Raw genomic sequence first — 21807 nt, 5'->3', positions numbered from 1 at the left:
TGCCCTCTGCGGTGCACTGTGGGCGAGTTTCCTGGAACTTTCTTGCCATCCCACCCGGGCTGCAGGGAGATGTCTGAAAAGCTCTCTTTTCTAGGTCTTCCTCTCCCTGCCCAACACATTAGCAGAGGAGCAAATAAACACTGGTTACCGCCTTGTTTGTTTTGTGACTCCCAGGAGGGAAGGCTGGGGCCAGAGAGGTGGGGGTACCACCAGAGGCCTCTCTCGGCGGGTACAACAGGGCATACAGAGGGTCAGCGCTCCTGCCGGGGACTGGCCCCTTCTCTGGGCACCAGTGGGGAGGGACAGGCTAGACTCGAGAGTGACCCAGCTCTGGGTTCTAGGCCCAGTTGCTATTGACATGCAGTGTGACCTTGGGAGAGGTCACTTTAGCTCCCCGAGACTCGGTTTTCTCCTCTTTAAAATGGATGCAGGGACGCCTGAGTGGCTCAGCCATTGAGCTTCTGCCTTTGGCTCAGGTTGTGATCCCAGGGTCCTGGGATCGAGTCCTACATCAGGCTCCCCAAAGGGAGCCGGCTTCTCCCTCTGCCTGAGTCTCTGCCTCTCTCTGTGTGTCTCTCATGAATAAATAAATAAAATTTTAAAAATTAAATAAAATGGATGCAGGGGCACCTGGGTGGCTGAGTCACTTAAGCATCTGACTCTTGGTTTCAGCTCAGATCATGGTCTCAGTGTTCAGCACAGAGTCTGCTTCTCCCTCCCCCTCCTCCTCTGCCCCTCCCCTCATGCTCTGTCTCTCTAGAAATGAATAAATAAAATCTTTAAATAAAATGGGTGTAGGGATCCCTGGGTGGCGCAGCGGTTTGGCGCCTGCCTTTGGCCCAGGGCGCGATCCTGGAGACCCGGGATCAAATCCCACATCGGGCTCCCGGTGCATGGAGCCTGCTTCTCCCTCTGCCTATGTCTCTGCCTCTCTCTCTCTCTCTCTCTCTCTCTCTCTCTCTCTCTCTCTCTCTCTGTGACTATCATAAATAAATAAAAATTAAAAAAAAATAAAAATAAAAATAAAATGGGTGTAAACGGGACGCTTGAGTGGCTCAGCAGTTAAGCATCTGCCTTCAGCCCAGGGCATGATCCTGGAGACCTGGGATCGAGTCCTGCGTCGGGCTCCCTGCGTGGAGCCTGCTTCTCCCTCTGCCTGTGTCTCTGCCTCTCTCTCTCTGTGTCTCTCATGAATAAATAAATAAAATCTTTTTTAAAAAATGTGTGTAAAGGCAACAGGTTTTCAAAGCTTTGCGGGAAGAATTAAATGAGGTCAGGCATTTCCAGTGCCAACCCTGGGAATAAATTGGGGGGCTGTTGGTGATTCTAATCAAAGGAGGGAGGGTTAGGAGCACAGGTTCTGACATCAGATGTACTTGGTTCCTGTCTTGGCCCTGGACACCAGCAGCTATGTGATCTTGGACAAATCACTTCCTCTCTGAGCCTTGGTTTCTCTACTTGTAAGACTGGGGTGACCACACCTCCTTCTAGAGATCTTGGAGATGTCAGATGGCTTTGTTCTGTAAGAACGGGGAGCATGTTGAGGCAAGGACAGGTATCCACTGGGGTGCAGGCATGGAGGGGGAAGACTGACTTCCCAGGGCACAGCCCCTGTCCACCTCATTGGGGATCTAGGGGTGAGGGGAGGGGAGGCATTGGGGCACGTGCCTCTGCTGTCAACACACTCCTGATTACCACACCCCTTCCCTCACTGGAGCAAAGCCAGATGGACACCCCGCTTTGGGGAGCTCCAACCCCCCACCATGCCTGCACCCCCTCTCCTAAGGAATGCCAACCCAGATGGCATCCAGGGTTTCTGAGGGCTCCATGACAAGGGGTCTAAGGTCAGCCAGCCCCAGGTTCAAACCTCCTCTCAGCCACTCACCTCCTTGCTCATAGCCTTAGGCGAGACACATGTAATCATTATTAGCATTTAATTATGATGAAACGATAAATATGACAATGCACAGAAGAGCCCCCACCGCAAGGAGTGATCAGCCCAAATGTCAACAGCGCTGAGGTCAAGAAACCCTGCTCTGGAGGCAGGTACGGCTCTCATTCCCGTTCTACAGATGAAGATGCTGAGGCTCAGAGAGGCGAAGTGACTTGCCCACGGCCACAGAGCGGACTGAGCCAGGCCCGAATCCAAGTCGGAGCAGTCGGCGGCCAAGCTTGGGCTACCCTCGCCCCTCGCTTGGTGGGGCCTGGCCTAGCTGCCGGGCATCTCCCCGAGGGCTTATGGTATCTTGTTCCAGCTGCGCAACAGCTGGGAGCTAAGGGTTATTGCTAATCTCTCTGAGCCTCAGTTTCTCTACCTGCAAAATGAGGGCTGTGACAGCATCTGTCCCGTAGGGCGACTGCGACCTAAGGCAGATCGCGGGTCTCTTGGGCGTCTAAGTGAGCATTTGACGAGTGCTTCCATCTTCACCTGGTGTCGTGCGATAGTGCGTTAACCTGCCCCCCTCGCTGCCCCCTCACGCACACGCACGGGCTCCCCATGCAGCCTGGCACCCCCGGCCCCCGAGGGCCTGGCCACCAAAGCTGCTCCCATTTTCAGCTAAGGAAACTGAGGCTCCCATAGGCCATCCAGGAAGCAAACGGCCATAAAGAAGGCTTCTGGGGGTGCCTGGGTGGCTCAGCGGTTGGGCGTCAGCCTTCGGCCCAGGGCATGTTCCCGGGGTCCTGGGATCAAGTCCCACATCGGGCTCCCCACAGGGAGCCTGCTTCTCCCTCTGCCTGTGTCTCTGCCTCTGTGTCTGTGTCTCTCATGAATAAATAAATAAAATCTTAAAAAAAAATAAGTCCTCTGGATCCTAAGCCTGGGCTCCTTCCACACCCCTCAAGCATGTGTACACACCAGGGAGCATATGCGTGCATATGCATACATGTGTACATACACGCGAGCGTGCAAGCGCGCGCATACACACACACACACACACACACACACACACACACACACACACTCACCTCGGGCTGCGCTGCTGCTCTGTGGCAATTCTTCCCCCAAATGCTACCCTGTTCTCTGTGGTCAGGGAAAGAGCTCACTCCCTGTTCTAATTTGCCCCGTAGGCTGCTATTACACGTTCCAGACCCATGCCAGGCTGGGGATGGGGGTGCGGGCAGGGAGAGAGGCTGAGAGCTCATGCGAATGTCCTGTCTGCTTCCTGGTCTTTCCCAGTTGGTGTGCGCATGCGTGTGCCCAGGATGAGCCCTTGGGGGCTCACCCCTCCTGGGGAGGCCTTCACAGCGGGCAGCACCCAGCGGGGGAGGGGGGCACCCGGGGCCCAATCGAGGCCGTGGAGGTGATGCACACCGCGTGTCACCACTGCATCCATGTAAAGCTGTGGATTTCACACGCTGTTTTAAGCACTGAGCACATCTTTTGAATATAAAAACCAGATTGTAGGGATGCCTGGGCGGCTCAGTGGTTGAGCGTCTGCCTTCTGCTCAGGTTGGGATCCCGGGATCCTGGGATTGAGTCCTGCATCAGGATCCCTGCAGGGAGCCTGCTTCTCCCTCTGCTTGTGTCTCTGCCTCTCTCTCTCTCTCTCTCTCTCTCTCTGTCTCTCATGAATAAATAAATAAAATATTAAAATAAATAAAATCTTTAAAAAAATAATAAATAAATATAAACCAGATTGTAGTCCACACAGAGAGAGGTTGGACAGGATGAATGGAGGGGGATCTGAATCTCAAAGCCCAAGAAGCAGGATTAGAAACCACTCATCTTTTCATTTATTCACCAAATGTTTACTGAGCACCTCCAGTGTGCCAAGTACAGGGGACATAGATGTGAACAAACCTGCAAATAATCCCTGCCCTCCTGGACTCACCTTCTGGTGGGGAGCAGAGTAAACAGCTGGACAAAGCAAGAAGCAGAGTCATGTCCAGTGGTGTTCAGGGCTGTATAGACCAGAGAGGCTAAGGAGTGACTTGAGTTAAGGGGTGCAGAGATCCCGAGCAGGGTGAGGAGACACAGGGTCCCTAAGCCTTCCTCTCTGCCCCGACAGAGGCTCCAGGCTTTCCAGGAATACAGCTGAAAGCCATGTATTCTGCTTTGAGGGACCCAGGGACACGGTCTGGGGAGCCAAGGCCTGTCTCTCCCCCAGAGGGAGCTAGTGGGGGATGAAAAGAGTGTGTATTTGGATCAGACCGACCAGGCGCTTGGCCCACTGACCTTGGCTTGAGCAAGAGACTTAGCTTCTCTGGGTCTTGCTTTCCTCACCTGTCCATGGGGGATCTTAACTGGGTCGTTGTGCGAATTATATAAGTTGAGTCAAGCACCTGGCACAGAGCAAGCCCTCATCAACAGCCAACTACATGCCTGAGTGAACCTTCTCTCAGAGAATCTTAGGTCCAGCGGGGGTGGAGGTCTCCTGGCCTCCCACCCGCCCCCTCCCCATGCACAGGGTGGACGAAGGGGCCCATCCTCACCATCACCCGTGGCTTTGCCTGATCTCATGGAAACTCTGGCACATATTTATCAAATCCCAGCCTCCTGATTCCATGACCCAGGAAAGCTGCTTAAATCTGGTGGCAAGTTTGGGCGTGCAGGGCTGCTCCACCCCAGGGGGGGATGAATTCCAGGGAGCTACTTCCTCCCAGTTCCCTCCCTCCTGGGATCGATTCACTCCAGTGGGCATCTGGGGAGTGCCACCTGTTGGGGGGGCGGGCAGGGAAACATAAAAGATGGAGAGCTAACAAAAGAGTCTGGGCACGGGGGGGGGGGGGGGGGGGGGGGGGGGGGAAGCACATGGCTTTTTCCCCCCTCCAGACCTTTGCCAAAGCTGTCCCCTCTTCCTCCCCTGGCTGGGTCCCCTCCCTTTAGACCTCTGGTCTAAACCAGCTCCTTGTTGCTCATCCTTCAAGCCACATGTGCCTCCCTTTATAGCACTTTCCGTGATCAAACTTGGGTGTTGACTTCTATTACTCCTTTATTCACCTTCTCTTCTCTGGAGTTCCATGAGGGAGGGACTGCTTTAGTTCTGTTGTCTCCCCAGCACCCAGCACCCTGCAGAGGCAGCATGGGGCATCCTGAAATATTTGCCTTCTTGAACTGTAAGGCAGGGGCCCTCTGAGGTCGCCGGAGGGTGCAGGCGTAGGGAGGCAGCAGGCATCCCGATGAAGGTGGGCTGCAGGAGGAGGGGGTCTGGACTGGAGCCGGCAAGATCCAAAGTGCAGAGACCAGAAAGGGCGGGGGGCACTGGGGGACCACGTGGGCTGAGGCGTTGGGATAAAGAAGGCAGAGGAAGAAGAGATGGGTGAGTGGGAAGGGGGGATGCGTAGGTGGGTGGGAAGCACGGAGACCTGGGGGGTGCTGGGAGCCTCCCACAGGGACCCAGGGTGCTTCCTCCTCCATCTGTGCCCCCCCACTTCCTGTGGTCCCCTGGAATAAACATGACTCTGAGCACCTGTCATTCCAGGTCAGCCTTGGAGGAGGGGTGTGGGCAGGAAAGGTGTTAGGAAAACAGGTCCCGCAGAGACAACACCAGCTCTGTCCGACACCCGCCCTCAAGCCTTCCCAGTAAGGAAACTGAGGCTCAGAGAGGTACAGTCACTCCAACAGAGTTGCCCAGCTCCTGAGAGGGGGAGGCATGATTCACACCCATGAGCCCCAGAACCTATGCCTTCAGTGGACACTTTCCAAGGACAGGTGACTCCAGAAGGGAAGGAAGGGTGGAAGCAGGGGGAGGAGGAACGGGATGCTGGGTGGCTGGTGGGAACCACAGGCCCCTGAGGCAGATGGTCAGTTCACCAGCTGTGTGGCCCTGGGCAGGTCACCTGGGCTTCCTTGCCTCAGTTTCCCTACTTATACATGGTGATGGTCAGAGCATCTACCCCAGGGGACTGTTGTGGGCTGAAATGAGATAAATGTATAAAATACTGAGCCCAGGACCTGGGGGAGAATGCACGCTCCCTAAAGATGGGTTGTTGTTAGCATCCATCATCTATGTCATGTATTCTTATTATTACTATTAATTATTATCAGAGGGAGGATGAGCAAACAGATGGAGGGCTGAGGAAGGTATGCCTGTCTGGGAGGCAGAGTGGCTGGGCCCAGAGCCTGGGACTCACAGCCACCCTGGAGCAGCCGCTGCTGGGAGCAGCCGGCCGGGAGCTCAGCCCCTTGGCCAGGCAAAGCCTGCTGCCTGCCAGGCTGTTCAAGGCTCCCTGGCCCCAGGCGGGCGGCAGCAGCGGGGGGCATCAGGCCATGCCAGGCACCTTCCCCAGCCAGCCTGTATTTACCTAGCAGGTCTCAGCCCAGCCCTCTTCCTGTTTGCTTCACAGTGGCCTCCTGTCCGGGGCAGACAGAGCCGCAGTGTCCTGTCAGGGTGCCCCCACCACCCAGTAGAGCGCCCCTCTCAAGCTCACACCACCCAGGCGGGGCAAGGCTGGGGTGACTCACCAGGCCCCACAGAGGGCAAGGCTGGTGTGGCCACTGCAGTCCCTCATTCTACAGGTCCTTGGCTTTCCCGGGCAGCCATTTACCTCCAAGGGTCTCGAGCCCTGGGGAGGAGCCATCGGGAGGTAGTGTGGCTGAGTGGTTTTAAGAGCATGTGCCTTGCAACACAAAAGGCCCCACGCTGTGGGATTCCATTACAGGGCATGTCCAGAATAGGCAAATGCACAGAGACAGGGAGCTGATTAGTGCTTGTCGGGGCTGGGAGGGAGCATGGGGATGGTGACTGCCAATGGGCTAGGGTTTCTTTTCGAGGTGATGCAAATGCCTTGGAACTAGGGAGTGAGAATGTCTCTACAACTCTGAATACACTAACAACAACAACAACAACAACACTTAATTGCACACTTTGAAAGGATGAGTTATGTGGTATGTGAGCTACATCTCAATACCCCTTCCTGGCTTGGTGATCCTGGGCAAGGGGCTTCCCTGCCCTGAGCCTCAGTTTTCTTGGCACAACACAGGAAGGTCCTGAGGATTAAACAGATGTAAAGGGTCCGGCATGGGGTCTGGCCCAGAGCAGGGACCCAAGGGCCAGGACGGGCGAGGACGTGGTGTCCCTGTCCCAGGAGGCTCCACCTCCTTCCCTCCTTCCCTGTCCTCACCCCCTTCCAGCAGAGCACAGCCAATGCTCCGGCCCAGGAGGGAACCCTTGAAACCTCAGGACCCAGCCCCTCTCCTGGAGGGCAGTCAAGCCACAGAGACTCCCAGGGAGGATTTGCTAGCCTCGGAAATGGCTCGACCAATGTTCTGTTCCCCACCTGCCACTCTCGGGCTGGGTGGCCTCGAGCAAGTCACTTCTCCTCTCTGGGCCTCAGTTTCTTTGTCTATGAAATGGGGGGAATATTTGAATTTAGAATTATTTGTTGTACCATACATTCAAGCTTTAAAATAAAAAGTAAAATGATAGCTCCTGCCCCAAAGGGCTGGTAAGAGAATTGAATGAGATGACCAACAGTTCAGGATCATTCTTGGCGCATAGTAAGTGCTCAACGAATGGCAGGTGCTTTTGGGGAACTATTAACATGCTCTCTGCACATAGCTGGATAGATGAGGCCCAGAGAGGGCAGAGTGGACTGAGTGCTGGGACCCAGATTTCCTGGCTCCAAGGCCAGGGCCCATGGTCGTGCTCCAAAACCTCACCTTCCAAAAGTTTTCTCACCCTACAAGTTCCTCTCTCGCCATCCCAGGAAGCTGAGAGGTCCCATTTCTCAGTCCAGAAGGGACAGGACCCCCACTCACCCATATGGGAATCCCTCCACTGCATTCTCACAGCAACAGGCCCAAGGTCACCAAGCCAGAGGAGCGAGCAAATGTCCAGGGAATGCATGGGAGTGAATGGGTCCATCAGGGACCAAAAGCATTTTGAGATCCTCTCTCTGCCCCAGTCCACCTCTCTACCAACCTAGGGCCAACAGCAGGCTGTGTCTCTGGTTAAGTGTTTAAAATTATGGCTGAGGCTAGTGCCTGAAATCCCACCATTAGCAGGGTCTGCCCTCACTGGAACATTCCACACATCACCTTCTCTCTGTCCTAATCCAAGTAATGATTCCAGAAGTCAGATATCATTGTCTCCATTCTCAAATGGGTAAACTAAGTCCCAGGAGAACAGAAGTGGGTGGCTATCCACCCAACACCTGCTCCGCACCGAGTACCTTTGCATTCGCCCTTCATCTGAGATGGGCATTATTGTGGTCCTCGTGTCAGGCAGGCACCAACTGAGGCAGAGATGAGAGACCCAGGTGAGGTCACGACTCAACGAGAAGGGAATGTGGCTAGGGTTCCAACCATCTGCTTTGAAATCCGTGTCAGTTCATCCTTTTAGGGGGTCTCAGAAGCCCTCTCTCTGGAGCCCCCCTTCTAAACACTGCACCCCTTGGAGCTCATCAGGCAGGGGTGAGGTGGTGAGGAGCCAGGGCACTGCCGACAGACAGACTTGGGAGTTTGAATCTTGGCTTTGCTGCCGAGGAGCTGTGACCCCCAACAGATCACGTCGCCTCTTTGACCCTCCGTGTCCTCCTTTCTAAAAGAGAGCTAAGCACAGCACCCACTGCTGGGTTGCTTGGTCCTTGTGGGGGTCAGAGCCTCATAAAGTGCAGTCCCAAGGACCATGCGCTGGATGATAGGAATCTTCCGTTCCAGCCACCACTGAGTCCCCAGGGCCAAGACCTGGGCCTGGCACTTAATAGCTGCTCAAGATCTCCTTGCTGAATGAATGAATGAATGAATGAACTCACAGACACAAATGAGCCTCAGCCCAACTACCTAGCTAGCTAGCTACCTTCCTTTCTCTCTCCCAACCTTCAACAGGTGATTTATTGAGCAACTACTGTGTGCTGGGCTCTCTGACCTGTGAGACCCACGCCCCCCCATGAAGGTGACAGCAATTGGAAACCCATTTTGCAGAAGAGAAAATTGAGGCTCAAGGAGACCAGGACACTTGCCCAAGCCCACTTGGTCTGAATTTGAGTAGGTGCTTTCTTCTGAAGCCCCTGCCTTGTTGATCTGTCTGTTCATCATTCTTCCCTCCCTCCCTCCCTCCCCCCATCCCTCCTTTCCTTCCTTCCTTCCTTCCTTCCTTCCTTCCTTCCTTCCTTCCTTCCTTCCTTCCTTCCTTCCCTCTGTCTGCAGGCATTTCTGAGCCCCTTCTCTCTACAAAGGGAGACAGAAAGGGCCGACGAGTCCCCGGCCTGAGGTCAGCTAGCCCCTTCCTACTGGGGTCTCCCCTGAGCCTGTGGGCCCCACGCTGGCCACATGGTGGAATATCCTCCCCTACACACCACACACACACACACACACACACACACACACACACACACACACGAGGAGCCGTCCCAGAAGGTGGTCAGCCTCCCGGTCAGCTGGGTGGACCCAGGCCACTCCGCCCTCAGGGAAAAACAGGCACCAAAAGACTGAGGAGTCCTTTGTGCAGGGGGGAGTCAGGGCGGGCAGCAGGCAGGGCGGGCAGCCATTACTCACCACCCCAAGAAAAATAAGAGCATTCCCATTTGGTCAATAGCTTGCCTGTCTGCCCCCTTCATGTCCTCCTCCTCCTGTGGCCTTTCCCATCCTCTGATCTCATCTGGGGCGGACCCAAGAGCATTTATGGAGGGCTTCCTACAGCCCTGGTGAGGAATGAAGAAACATGCTCAGAGAGGTGGGGTGACCTACTTGGGTCACACAGCCAGCTATGGCCAGGGCTCGGGATGGAGAGGGGAAGTCAATGATCAGGAAGGGGCTCAGAGGCAGGAAGGAAGTCAAAGTCATGGTGAAAGTAGAGAGCCGGCCTCTCTTCCTCGTTCCTAGTCAGCTAAGGTGCCAGTGCATGAAACCCAAGGGAAACCCAGGCACGGGGAGTCCAGGCTGGGGCAAGAATCGTGGCCTGAATTACCCAAGTCTCCCTCCAACTGCCAGAGCTCTGACCTCCAGCACATCCCAGGCCGCAGCCCCAGGAAGAGAGAGGTTACACTACCCCTGAGGTCACACAGCAGCAAGCGGCAGAGGTGGAAGGTGGACCAAGGGGGGTGAGACTCCCAGAGGGGCAAGTCCTCTCTTGGGGCTCTTCAGGGACCCAAGGCGACCAGAGTCACTCAGATCCAGCTTCCACGTCCAGCTCTGCCAGGGGCTTCTCCCCTGGAGACTCAGTTTCCCCAGCCGTAAAATGAGATTCGGCCCTCTTACTTCTGCCCACGTCCAGTGTGGGCAAGGCTGTAACATCATCGAGGTGAGCATCAGGTGACAGACATTGGGAATGATACATGAAACGATCAGCAAGGTATGAAAAGTTGCCTGCTCCTGGCCCTCAGTCAATGCCCGTAAATATCTCGCGGCTGAAAAGGCATCACCCTTTGGCCAAATGCAAGTCTCGCTTTGCCCCGCTTTGCCCCTGCTCCCTTCCGCCCGCCCGCCTGGCACAGAGGGGCTCTCGGGGCGCCACAGGGACGAGCTGGAGGAAAACGCGTCCTGGAACAGGCCGGGGGAACAGGATGGGGGAGAGGCCGGTGCTCCGGGGCCCCATCCGCGCCTTGCACCGTCCTGGCTAAGTGGGAACAGACAGCTCCATTTGACAGAAAAGGAAACTGAGGCTCAGAGAGGCCAGGTGACTTGCCCTGAGCTTCCCTGGGGAGGAAGCAGCAGACCTAGGATTTAAGACGGGGCCGGCCTGAGCAATCCGGGTTTTTCTCTCTCTACACTGAAGTCTCTTCCCCATGACTTCAGGTCAGGACAAATGGTGACAGGCCACCTTGGAAGTGCAGGGCATGGATTTTGGAATCAGACAAACGGAGTTCAGATCCCAGTTCTGCCCCTTGTCAACTAAAAGACCCTGGGCAAGCGACTTCACTACCCAGACCTCATTTCCTTCCTCTCAGAAATGGGTACAATAATAGTTTTGTATCCAAATGTATTAAGAGTGTTTGGCTCAGGGCCTGGCACACAGTAAGTGTTCAATAAGTGCTCACTAGCATCATTAGGACTACTAATGCAGCCCAGGCTTGGCTAAAGCCAAGCAGAACCTTGCACCCAGTGCTCAGAGCAGCAGCTGTGGGGGCCCAAGGCCGTAAGCATCTCGAGAGATCTGAATTAATCTTTAACAGGTGAATTCCTCTCCAGATGGGTGAGATGTGGAGCATTCCAGAGGGCCCGCTGGCAGGCAGTGTTCTCTTGGCTCCCAGGATCTGGTGTGTGACAAAGAAATGGAGCTGCTCTCTGCAGCCCAGTGATTTGGGGAGGGGCTTAGAATGTCTTTCCCAGAGTCAAATGGGGGGAACTGAGGCAGACAACAGGTAGGGGGGCCTGTGAGGGGTCGAGACGCCCCCTCACGCAAACCCCCCCTCCCACCAAGGAACAGATGAAGGAGCTCGAAGGGCTGGGGCCTCTCGAAACGATGTGCTCTCTCTCCTGGGCAGCAGACCTTTACAGAGCACCTGCCCTGCGCCAGGCACGATGAGGCCAATTCTCACGGAGCTCTCTCCCTCCTGCGTCTCCTGCCTGCCACCCGTCTCCAGTCCCCACCCCGGGCGGGCCTCACATCTCCTGCCTGGATGACTTCCCCAGCCTGGGGACCGTCCTCCCTGCCTGGCCCCTACTCTGCAGCCAGAGGGACCTTTCTAGACCACACATCTGGCATGTCCCTCCCAGCTTGGACCTTAGGGCTTCTGGGGCTGACCTAGCCCCTGCCTGCTGGATCGCTTGCCCTTCCTGTTGACGTCACACATTCCAGACAAACGGAACCATGCCTTGCTCTACAAACTCTCGTTTTACCCACCTGGCAACAGGTAGTAGTCAGGTCTTGGCTGGTGCGCTTTCCTTTACTTGAATGCCCTTTCCCCTACGTCTGCATTTACTACTCAAGGTGTGGCTCAGCCCCCTACCTTATTTTTTTTTGTATTTTTTTTATTGGTGTTGGATTTGCCAACATACAGTATAACACCCAGTGCTCATCCCGTCAAGTGCCCCCCTCAGTGCCCATCACCCAATCACCCTGCCCCCCCGCCCACCTCCCCTTCCACTACCCCTCTCTGTGTCCCAGAGTTATCAACCCCCTACCTTGATCAAGCCCTCCCTGATCCCTTTCCAGATGGCTCTCCCGCCTCACAGCATGCTCTCCTGGCCCCCATCCCACAGCTTAAATCTGCCAAGCATCTACCATGCCTCACCTTGCCAGGTGGTCACAGGTCGGGCGTGGGTGCCGCCTGCCTGGAGGCCACAGCTGACACAGAGGGCAGTCCCAGTGTCGGGGAGGTGGCTGCAGGGGGCAGAGCCCTCGGGCCAGAGCCTGGCTGGGGTCCGAGGCTGGCATGGGGTGGGGGAGCTTTTCAAAAGGGTTTGCTGGACACAGGAGGAGGTGGCTGAGGCCCGGTTCCCGCCAGGTGAGGTGGCAGGAGTGCCCTTCCCAGCAGTAAGGCTATGGATTTCTCTGGGGAGCCCCAGGCACCTTCTCAGAAGCTCTCACCCCCACCCTTTTTCCCTCAGGCACCCATTTCCTACACCTGGGAACACTCCATGTCAAAGTGACCCCACCTTATCTTACAAACCTCGCCCTGACTGTCCCAGGAGCACCACCTGCCATTCATTTTTGGGATCCCCTCCTCCGATTTACCAGCAAAGGTGCGAAAGAGAGAGGTTACTCAAACAGAATGAACTAGAGAAATGAGGGCATGACCAATTGCCTTCTTTTCACCTCAGGGCTGTAACCACCAGCAAAGGCACGATGACGATGACCAATGACTGCAATGACACCGACTGAGCTGGACTGTGTGTCCTCACCATAGCCCTGGGGTCGCCCTCAGGCCACCCCATTTTACAGATGAGCTGTCCTTCAGACAGCCCAGGGACTAACCCAAGTCACACAGCAGTGGGGGGCAGGCAGGAGGGCTGCCACAGTAGCCCCACTTCTAACCCCACAGATGGCCTGGGCCTGACCCTTCTACTTGACCTCTCCAAAGAGATCACCCCTTCACCTTCCTCATTGGCGGTCAGAGTCACCCCCTCCTTGCCCCACAGACGAAGCGACAAAGCTTAAATCCTCCAGTGGTTCTCAGCGTCCCCAGAACAAAGCTCACACACGACATCGCATGTCCCCAGCCCCAGCAGAGGCCCTGTAGAGAAGTTGAGCCAGAGCAGCCACAGGCGCACCCAGTCCCCTGTAACTTCCAGGGCACCCCCTGGGCACCAGGCAGGGAGGACTCTGGAGCCTGGCAGCCCTGGGCTTATATTCCACTAGGTAAAATCCCTGATCCGAGCCTCAGCTTTCTCATCCACAAAATGGGGAGGTCAGAGGGAGGGACAGGCTGCGGCTGGGGCTGGGCCAGGTGGGGTGGTAGGTACGCCCGGGCATGGCTGTGGCTGGTGCACCGCCAGGCAGGTGGGGAGTGTGGGAGGTCTCTGCCAGTCCTCCCGGACCTCCCGGGGGAATCTAGAGGCAGAGCTGGAGGTTAAAGATTGTCCTGCCTCTTGGAGGAAGAGCCATCTCTGGGCCTGACTAAGGCTAACTAAGAAGTGGCCTTTGGAAGTTCCAGACTTCCCATTCCCTCCTGCTTGCGCGGGGGCGGGGGGGGGGGGGGGGGTGTAGAGGGGAAACCTCTGAGCCCCAAGTTCCCCAAAATGGGGGTGCCCCCAACAGAGCCTTCTAGCTTTGGTGCCTAGACCTGGATCTCTGGACCGGGGACCTCCCCATTCTGCAGACTGCGCCCCAAGGCCCAGGCCGGCACCCATTTCTCAGGTGATAACACAGAAGCCCAGAGAGAAGGTGGCCGCCCTGAGGGGCACCAGGGGGGCACCCAGCCTGGGGCGGGAGCTGGAGGGACCCCGCGCTCCCTCCCGCCCGCAGCCCGGACCTCCGAGCCTCCGAGACGTGCCCAGGGGCGCGAGGGGGCCGCGGCTGGGCCGGCGCTCCCGGGACCCCCGCCCCGAGGGCCCAGGCCCCACTCACCTCCGGGACCGCGCGGCGCTTCCTGCAGCCCGGCCTCCCGCCTCCCGCCGCCGCCGCCGCCGCCGCCGCCGCTCTCCTCCCCCGGCTCAGGTTCCAGCGCGCGCGCCGCCCCGCTGCCCGCCCCGCCGATCGCCGCCTCCGCGGGGGCCCAGGGCGGGGGCGGGGGGGGGCGTCGCGGTCGCGGCCCCAGGGCCAGGCGCTGCCCGCGGGGGCTCTGCTTGGGGCCCTGGGATCCCTCCCACCTCGGGGCTGCCTGTCCCCAGGGAACCCGGGCTGGCCGGCCACAGGCTCATTCATTCCGCGGGCCGTTCCGGGATGCGCAGCCGGGCACCCAGTAGGTGATCGAGGTGTGTGGGGGGCGAGGGTTATTGGGTGGTGAAGGTAAGGGGCTACGGTCTCACCTTCTACTCCAGCCACTTGAATGCCTCCACAGGACGGGCAGCTCACTCTGCTGGGACTGGTTGGAAGCCTAGTGGGCCTGAGCTCCAGAGCCGGGCTCTCTGAGCCCAAGCTGTGGCCTTGTGACTCATCACCACCGAGCGGCCAATCTCTCCACCTCTGAGCCTCTGTCCCCGCTGTAGAGGGGGAGTAGCTATGTGCCCACCCCACCCGCCCGGCGGAGATGCTGGGAGTCTGCGCATCTCTTCTTTCTTATTAAACTGAGCTGACTCCCCAGACACAGTGGGTAGGGCCGTCCCCCTCAGCCTTCAAATAGAAATAGGTGTTGGTTCAGCAACTAGAAAGTGGAATTTTGAAATTGCTGGAAAGAGAGAGAGAATCTGAACCGAAGTGATGTGTTCAGGGCCACCTGGGTGGCTCAGTGGTTGAGCGTCTGCCTTCGGCTCAGGGCATGATCCCCGGGTCCTGGGATCAAGTCCCACATCGGGCTCCCCTGCTTCTCCCTCTGCCTGTGTCTCTGCCTCTTCTCTGTGTGTCTCATGAATAAATAAATAAAATAGGTTTTTTAAAAAAAGAAAAGAAATTATGCATTCAAACTGCCAGTGTAAAACATTTACAAAAAAAAAAAATATATATATGTATATATATATATATATATATATATATACACATACACACCTTAATAATTAACTCACTGAGCATGGTGGGAGAGAATCTTCAACTAAACCTGCTTCCCAGCCAGTTTGAGAGGCAGGGATCGTTATGCCCACTTTACGGATGGGGCTCTGAGGCTTGGAAGGGAGTGCGGCCTCTCCAAAAGCTGCCCCCTCCATAATGGGGTGGGGAGGAGAAGCTTTTCCCTCTGGGTTTCCAAGATCTTAGAGCAAACAAGCAGCTATCTGGCTGTGATGAGGAATGTAAACAGAGGAGGGTCCCTCCTGCCTTCCCGAAGAGAAGGCCTCTCTCTGCTGGGGCTGGATCTGGCTGGGAAGCAGGCGAGCAGCAGGCATCTAGAGCCCGTTCCTGCAGGGAGGCCCCTCTGCTGTGAAAGGAAAAGGAGAAGGATGACCCTGGCTACTAGGAGGCTGGCAGAGGGGACAGAGGAGATGGAGAGGAGGAGGTAGGGCCAGGGTTCCTACCTGCTCTTCCCTGAGAGTCAGCAGGGGGGTGGGGCTGAGGTGGCAGGAAGACCCACCCAGTTCCCTACCAACCTGTGCTTCACAGATGGGGCACCTGAGGCCGCATGCAGGGAAGTGACTGGTCCTGGGCCCACAGGCTGGATCTTGGCTGCCAGCTGATTCAACGGGATCCAGCCTCCCCTCCCAGTGCCTGTGTCCTTATCTGGAAAATTGTACCAGTTTTCATGAGGCAAGGGACCACATCTGTCTTGCTCACAATGGCAAGACCAGCTCCTGGCACTCAATAGGTGCACTTTAAAAGTACTGGTTGAGGGCAGCCCGGGTGGCTCAGCGGTTTCGGGCTGCCTTCAGCCCAGGGCCTGATCCTGGAGACCCGGGATCGAGTCCCATGTCGGGCTCCCTGCATGGAGCCTGCTTCTCTCTCTGCCTTTTATTTTTTTAAAGATTTTATTTATTTATTAATGAGAGAGAAAGACAGAGAGAGAGAGAGGCAGAGACACAGGCAGAGGGAGAAGCAGACTCCATGCAGGGAGCTCGACGTGGGACTCGATCCCGGGTCTCCAGGACCAGCCCTGGACTGAAGGCAGCGCTAAACTGCTGAGCCACCCGGGCTGTCCCCCCCCCCCCGCCTTTTTTTTTTAGATTAAAAAAAAATTTATCCATGAGAGACACAGAGAGACAGAGGCAGAGACATAGGCAGAAGGAGGAGAAGCAGGCTCCCTGTGGGGAGCCCGATGTGGAACTCGATCTCAGGACCCCAGGATCTCAACCTGAGCCAAAGACAGATGTTCAACCACTGAGTCACCCAGGCACCCCAGGAAGGATTCTTATATCATTTTCTGGAAAAGACACAGAGAAGCCATTCTCCTGAGATCCCCTGGCCAGCATTTGACCCCCAGCCTGACTGACCATATTCAGTGTAGCACAGGCAGTGGGAACACGGTCTCAAAAAGACAGACACTAGTAAGTGCCACCAAGGATGTGCAGGACCGGGAGCCCTCATACACTGCTGGTGGGAGTGTGAAATGGTGCAGCTGCCTTGGAAAACAGTCTGGCAGTTCCTCAAAATGTTAAATATAGAGTTACCATATAAGCCAGCAATTCCACTCCTCGAAATAAAGCCAAGAGAAATGAAAACATACAGCCACACCAAAAACTTGAACACGATTGTTCATAGCAGCGTCATTCGTAATTGCCCAAAATAGAAACAACTCAGTTGGCCAATGGATGAACAAAATGTGGTATGTCTATACAATGGAATATTATCCAACCATAGGAAGAGCAAAGTATCGACGCTTGGCTGCACCATGGATGAGCCTGGAAAAGGTGATGCTAAGTGAAAAAAGTCAGAGAGACTTCAAAGGCCGCACAGTTTGGGATCGCATTTGTACGAGATGACCGAGATGACCGGGAGAGGCACATCTATAGAGGCAGAAAGTAGATGAATGGTTGCCAGGGGCCGGGGAGAGGCGAGGCTTGGTGGGTGTTCTCTCAAGCACCTGGGGTTTTTTGGGGGGGGTGATGACAATGTCCACAAGCTGCCAGGTGACAGTTGTGCTGTGAATAAAGTCAAAGCCCCTGCACAGCACATCTTAAACAGGTGAGTTGCAGGGTATGTGAAATTTATCTGGATAAAGCTGTTACAAAACATTTGTTTTGAAAAAAAAAAAAAACAAAAAACAAAACGTGTCCCTGGGGGGATCTGGGTGCGGCTCTCCCCTGGGTCTTAGCAGTGTGACCTCAGGCAGATGGCTGTGCTTCTCTGAGCCTCACTTTTTCCTCTGCAAAATGGGGACAGTGACCGCTCCTACCTGGCACGGTTGGGAGGATTAAGCCCCCGAAGCGCTCTGGAGGGCGGGGCAGGGAAGGGACATGGAGCTGCCCAGGAACTGGCCCCTGTGGTCCCCACACTTTCGCCACCACGACCAACTCAACATCCCCTGCCAAGGGCTCTGACATTCACCCAACGTCCTCCCTCACATTACTGTAACGTCTTCCCGCTTGTGAGTCCATCAGCGATCTTGTTAGGTTGGCGCTGCTGTTCCCATTTTACGGATGACAACTATGGAGCCCGGGGGAGAGTCTCCCGGACACTCCCAGGCGGAGACTTCTTTCCTCTCCCTGCATAGCCCATGCGGCTCCGGCCCCGTCAAATTCCCTCTTTCCCTTCACGGGTGATGCCTCAGCCCAGCTGGTGGCCTCCCAGCTCCAGAGCTGGGCTGAGGCCAAGGGCTGGTGGGTCCCCGGGGGGCCTGGCGTGGTTCTCCAAGTAGAGAAGCAGCCGAGACCACCCTGTGCAGCCGGATTCCTCTGATCCAGGCTCTCAGCTCCTCCTCCCCACAGCCTCGAGGGGTGAGTATTCTCCAGCCCCTTTTGCAGTTGGACAAACTGAAGCTCCCAGCTTTGAAAATCCCTTGCCCAAGGTACATGCCAGTGATGCTGTCAGGCTTTGTATTCAAAGCCCGGCACCGTCTGAAGCCAAAGGACCACCCGGCCCCTGGCCCCTGGAGCGTCAGCTGGCTCTGTGTGCCTCAGGCCTCTCACCCCTGACAGGGGAAGTCTGCTCACCCCCACTTGGATGAGACTGGGGAGTGTGGGGCTGTTGAGGCGACAATTCTGGCAACTTTTTGCTCTTTCCCTGTGAGCATGTGACACGGATGAGCTCAAGAAGAAGAAAATGCAGAAGAAACAACCGGGGAAAGTCGCTGAGGAAGGGCCAGGGCAGCATGTATGCATTTGCGCAGGCCTCTCTGTGGGCCAGGAACCAGATTCCTCCCAGCCACAGGACAGGGAGTGCGCCCAGAGAGGTGAAGGAACCTGCCAGAGGTCACACAGCCCAGAGGGCGCTGTGTCTGATCGTCTTCTCTGGGAGCCTGCCCCAGTAGACAGTAGGCCCCCCCATGAAATCACAGCCCCCCGCATTTACCAAGAAACCACGGAGACCGGATACAAGAGGCTGGAGAGGACGCAGCTGGTTTGTCCTGCTTATGGCTGGTCCAGAGACAGGAGGCCCTGCCCTGCCACACACCTTCAATGAGGCCCTTCTGGAAGTCTCCCTGGGGCAGAAACCTGAGAGCAGGTGGGGAGGAAGCCCTTCCCTTCCCAGTGACCGTTGCCATGGTCACAGCTGCCCTCCTGTGGGTGTGGTTGGCCCACAGCTGCCCACTGGCATTTCAAAGGTAGCCTTCATCTGAAACTGGCACCGTGAGGGAGGTGGGCATCGAGGCCTTGGTGCCTGCGGGCTCTGAGTGATTCAGGGCTTTCCTACTTCGGTCCCTGGGTAGGCTGCTGGGGGTGCGTGGAGGCCCCTGGACTGATGGGTGAAATGGGCACAGTGAACTGCCACCTTCTGGAGAGAGGCCTGGGGTTTTCCTGGAGGCCTGGGACCCTACCTCGCTCACACCTACATGTGATGAGGGCTCCATGCTCCCAGCCAGGAAGAGGCATGGGGCGGGGGCAGGGAGATATCCTCTTTCCTGAGTCCAGGAGGAGACCCGTGAAGATCCTAGCAAAGAGCTCTGTAAACTGAATTGGCTTTGTCACCCTCTTCTCACAGGGGTTTATGACTTCCCTTGCTCTTAGAACAAAAACCAGTCACATTGGTTCTATCTCTCTGTCCTCTCACCTTAATCCCCAGGCTCCAGCCACTTTGGCCTCACTCTGTCCTTAGAACACGCTGCTTTCTCTCCTGCCTCAGGGCCTTTGCACTAGCTGTAGCCAGCCTCTTTTCATGGCCTGTTCTTTCTCCCCCTTCAGATCTCAGCTCAAATGTTACCTTCTCAGAGAGCCCTCCCCTGTCCTCCCCCTTCTACATCTCCTTCAGTGGTCTATGAGCCTCTTAGAGGGTGGGGCCTTATCTGTCTTGTCCCTGCAGGACTTCCTGAGGCTAGCTCAGGGCCTTGTGCATAGCAGGTGCTCAGCAAACAGCAGTTGAATGACTTGCCTTCCAGACAATGCTCTCTGGGCTGGATCAAGGGATGTCTCAGGGTTCATCATCATCATAGCTGTCCTTTATCAAGCAGCTTCTAAGTGCCAGGCTCTGTGCTAGGTGCTTTGCACGTGTCACCCCTCCCCGCCATTCCGCCCTTCCCAGATGTCACAGGGAAGGACTGATGTCTCCACTTGAGGATGTGGTGCTGATTTCACCGGAGTTATGAACACAAACCAGGGGCTCCTTACAGTGACATGAGGTGTCTGTGCTGTAGACCCACGGGGGGTGGGGAACGGGGGTAGCTTTGAACTATCTAATCTCCTGATTTTGTAGGTGAGCAAACTGAAGCCCAGAGGGGAGAAGGAACTTGCCCAAAGTCCCACAGCACATCAGGGCAGAGTGAGAAAAGCAGCCAGACTGCATGGTGTTTTCCAGGGTTTTCCCGTTCATGTGTCCACCCGGGCCCTGCTGTGTCTTTAAGAACAAGGAGCAAGCGAACACGCTGTGGTTTAACTGCATGAGGGGCCCCTGGTTTGTAATTCATAATGCTATTGTGTTCAGATGCTGTGATGCTGTAGCATCACAATAAATAAAAACACTTGGTAAAGTCCATTTACCAAGAACATCTTCTACCAGCCGGGCACTTCACACACATGATGTTATGCGCTCCTGCCCGGTAGAGGGGTCCCTTTTACAGATGCAGAAACTGAGGCTGAGAGCGCTGAGTGGACTCCCTCGGATCACACAGCTACAAAGTTACAGAACCTGGACCTGAACCCCAAATTTGTGGGGTGGTGGTGGTGATGGTGGTGGAGATGGTGGCCCCGCCCGCGGTAGTGGTAGTAGAAGCAGCGGGATAGACCTTTGACACAGGGGCTGACCTGAAGTCAGGACCCCCACAGCGCTCAAATGGGGCTGGTGCCTTGGCCTGGAAGCCACCCCATCACAGGCAGGGGGCGCGGGCCGGAGCAGGCGCCGAGGGCCGGGGCTCCCCGGGGACCGCGGCCGCGCAGGGTCCGCAGCGCCACCTGCCGGGGCCCGAGGGAGCCGCGGGAGGTCAGCGCGCAGGCGCGGGGCGGTGTCCCCCGGGCCGGGGGTGGGGGGTGGGGGGTGGGGGTGCTCCTCCAGGAGCCCAGCGAACCCAAGGGAGGGACCCTCGCTCTCCCCTCCCGTAGCGCTCCGTAGATGCTAATCGAGCCAACCCCGGACGGTCACGCCGCCCAGCGCCCGGCCAGCGGGTCCCCCAGGGGACGGCTGCACATCCCGGTCGGAAGGACCCGGAGCCGGAGGCTGGGAGGTCTGTCCCGCGCGGCGCAGCGACCGCGGAGCTAGGACTCCAGTGCTCGCGTCGTTAGACCTGCCCCGCTGCGTAAATACAGCCTCGCAGTTTAAGGTAACATTTGGCTAAGACAGCTTTCTATGCTTCTATACTTTTTTTTTTTTTTTTTAAGATTTTATTTATCCACGAGACACACACAGAGTTAGAGACACAGGCACAGGGAGAAGCAGGCTCCCTGCGGGGAGCCTGATGCGGGTCTCGATTCCACGATCCCGGGATCGCGACCTGAGCCGAAGGCAGACGCGCCACCACTGAACCATCCAGGCGTCCCCAAACAGCAGCATTTAATTTAGACCTCACAACCCGTGAGGTGGGTATTAGCAAGACCCCTGTAGTACAGAAAAGGAAACTGAGGCTCCTTAAGGGAGAAATGAGTTTCTGTTCCTTGTCTATAATAGAGATGCATTATGATGGGTTTGAAATATTTTATTTTATTTATTTTTTTTAAAGATTTATTTATTTATTTATGACAGACAGAGAGAGAGAGACGCAGAGACACAGGAGGATGGAGAAGCAGGCTCCATGCTGGGAGCCTGACGTGGGACTCGATCCCGGGACTCCAGAATCGAGCCCTGGGCCAAAGGCAGGCGCTAAACCGCTGAGCCACCCAGGGATTCCCCTTGAAATATTTTATTATGGACGTCAGCTATTGTTCAGTGAAGTTTAATGGAATGAACCCAATAGGTGGATAAAGGGGCCAAGCCTTGTCAAACTTCTGGGCTCACTTGGGTTTTTGTGCACTATCAGGTTAATCTGGGTCAGATGAGTGGCTCCCCACAGTGGGAATGTCCTGGCAGGGAGATGTGCTGGAAGGCGAGCTCACTCTGTCAGCTGGCAGGGAAGTGGCCATGGCCAAGGGGGGATATGGAGTCAGATGTGGAACCCTGGTGGCTCCCTCACTCCTGGCCAGGTCACCCTGGCTAAGTCCTCTTGCCCTGTTGTTAGGGGTTCTGTTTCTTCATCTGACAAATGGGGCTCCTAATGCCTCCAACTCAGGTGGTTGTGAGATGGTATTTGTAAAGCACTTGTACAGGGCCAGGTACATACCCGGTGCTCAATGTGTGCTCCTTCCTCCCTGCCCTGGAGCACAGAAATGAAATGAGAGGA

At 56.2% G+C, this 21807-nt stretch overlaps 1 protein-coding gene across 6 annotated transcripts in view; it reads right to left on the bottom strand.

Moving 5' to 3' along the window:
- TRPV4 (transient receptor potential cation channel subfamily V member 4) overlaps positions 1 to 14451 on the bottom strand; it is a 36681-nt gene extending 22230 nt beyond the window's left edge. For 2 of the 6 annotated variants that reach the window (XM_035706355.2, XM_049101810.1), the window contains exon 1: positions 6407 to 6541. In XM_035706355.2, the coding sequence (XP_035562248.1) occupies positions 6407 to 6522 (116 nt within the window). In that variant the 5' untranslated portion in view covers positions 6523 to 6541. Of the gene's footprint in view, positions 1 to 6406; positions 6544 to 13892; positions 13992 to 14293 lie in introns of those variants that run through there. The other 4 variants (XM_049101811.1, XM_049101812.1, XM_049101809.1 and 1 more) reach the window with 4 other exon arrangements.
- Between the last annotated feature and the right edge of the window lie 7356 nt (positions 14452 to 21807).

The sequence above is a fragment of the Canis lupus genome, chromosome 26 (genome assembly GCF_003254725.2).
Source record: "Canis lupus dingo isolate Sandy chromosome 26, ASM325472v2, whole genome shotgun sequence".
Taxonomy (NCBI): domain Eukaryota; kingdom Metazoa; phylum Chordata; class Mammalia; order Carnivora; family Canidae; genus Canis; species Canis lupus.
The sequence above is the reverse complement of the archived record's forward strand: the minus strand, read 5'-3'. Positions and strand labels throughout refer to the sequence as shown.